This window comes from Crocodylus porosus, unplaced genomic scaffold (genome assembly GCF_001723895.1).
Source record: "Crocodylus porosus isolate Cpor-Errol unplaced genomic scaffold, CroPor_comp1, whole genome shotgun sequence".
NCBI lineage: Eukaryota > Metazoa > Chordata > Crocodylia > Crocodylidae > Crocodylus > Crocodylus porosus.
In genome coordinates this window covers 17822077-17824040 of record NW_017728922.1, presented here as the reverse complement: position 1 = coordinate 17824040, position 1964 = coordinate 17822077, and the positions used below count along the sequence as shown (strand labels likewise).

The 1964-nt window shown below is 50.1% G+C and overlaps 1 protein-coding gene across 1 annotated transcript in view; it reads right to left on the bottom strand.

Moving 5' to 3' along the window:
• Positions 1–1263, bottom strand: part of SRSF6 (serine and arginine rich splicing factor 6) — a 24294-nt gene extending 23031 nt beyond the window's left edge. The window contains exon 1 of the mRNA XM_019539815.1: positions 1257–1263. Coding sequence (XP_019395360.1) covers positions 1257–1263 — 7 coding nt within the window. The remainder of the gene's footprint in view (positions 1–1256) is intronic.
• Positions 1264–1964: the final 701 nt, after the last annotated feature.

The window sequence follows — 1964 nt, the reverse complement described above, 5'->3', positions numbered from 1 at the left end:
CCCATACTACGAGCGTTTGTGTAGAGGCATTTGAGGCCTCCTGTGGGTGTGTGTACTGACCCCCTAGTCCCAGCATTACCCTGGCTCCTATCTCTTACCTGCTTATTCGCTTCGCTCGTTGGTCTGGGCTGGGCTGTAGTTGTGGGTGCTGTTTGGTCTGGCAGTCTGATGTTTAGTTACCTGGTCATAAAAGGCCATCAGGTTGGTCTGGCAGCTTTGATGAACCCATGTTGATTTCCCCTGGGCATGATCTCCCTGCTGGCCCCTCACAGATGTGATCCGTGATAATTTTTTCACAGTTTTTCCCCAAGCCCAATGTGAGGCTTATGGGCCTATAGTTTCCTGGGTCCTCCTTTCTCCCTTTCTTATAAAGGGGGACCACATTAGCTAGTTTCCAATCTCTGGGCACCTGGCCTGTGGACCACGATTCACGGAGGTTGTATGGGGATTGAGCCCTCTGTTGGGGGGCTGTACCCCTTGTTTGGGGGTTGAACCCCCTGTTGGGGGGCTGTACCCCTTGTAAGAGTGCCGAACCCCCTGTTAGGGGGGCATACCCCTTGTGTGGGGGCCATCGCCCTGTTGGAGTGCAGCAAAACATATATTCATGAATTCACGAAATACGTATTATAGTTCATTTTATTATTATGATAAGACTCTTGCTTTAAATAAAACATTGTCCAAATGATCGCTGTCTCTGTCTTGCTTTCTGTCTTTATAGTGGTCTTTTATTTTACTTGTGGAGGAACATGGATTTGGGGGTATTTTGCACAGTGACTTCAGGATTTTTTTTATCAGGGATTTTTCAGTTTTCCAATAGGGAACAACAGAATTCCTGCTAGGGAGGCCAGTGGCAGGACCCTGCCTGCTCAGAGCTGGCACCTTGGACCCAGCTGGCTGTGGCTCAAAGCAGGCCACCACACCTGGAATATCTTCTTGGTGATAGCTGCCCAGATGGCTGGGCAGGGGGCACAATGGCAGTAGTGCCACACAAAGGCCAACCCTGCAACCACAGTCCACTGGCAGCTGGCCCAGAGGGGCAGATGCCTCTACTGGCACTGAAGTCTCCATCCGAGTCTGGCAGGTGCACAGCAGGTCACAGCCAGGAAGCAACCCCCACTGCCAGACTGCTGCAGTGGGTAGAGAGTGCAGGGAACTCTCAGGGCTGCTTCAGCAATCCAGCTGGCACAAGGGGTAGTGTCCCTGGTACCAACTGGCTGGGCCCCAGAAGTTCCTGAAAGCTAGTACCCCTGAGCTACTTGCCATGGCGGCTTTTTATACTGTTGGGACCAGGACAAGGTAGCTTTTTATACTGCTGGAGACAGCACAGGTGCTGGCCCCAACCTGTAGCTCCCCCCGGCTGAAGATCCAGGAGGAGCCAGGCAGGGTTATTTTGCCTCAACTGGCACAATTTGCTCCATACCAAAGTGCATGTCCAAGCACGTGCACTGAAGGAAAAAGCCCCAGCTCATATTTGCACCACTTCTATCTGAGGTGCTTGCAGGTGTGGACGTGCTCTGAGAGGCCAGTAAGGCTTTAATTCAGGTTTAACTTGTTTTTTCCTGCTTGGCCATCCATTAAGAAGTTGGGCTGTAAGGGCTTGCAGTTCCCTGTAGGCCTTCATGTACTCCTGTAACTGCTGGAGTAACTGGCCAGTGAGTGGCTCCATTTCAAAGATTTTCAAAGGCAGCTGATTAGGGGTGATACAGGTTTTGGATGTTTATTTGGAGCCACCTTGAATGCATAATTTCTATAGGGCAAGTGCTCTGAAAATCAAACTCCTTGAAAATGCCTCCAATTCAGCTCCCAGTATGCCTGGGAGAGCTGGTCACCCCACATCGTATTTTGCAATAACATTTGCACCAAGATTTCAGTTGTGAAACAAATGCCTTCCAAATCAAGATGAGGCATTTTGCAAGCATTTCATTCTATTTTTAACCACCTGTGCATACAGGAAGTTACCGAAG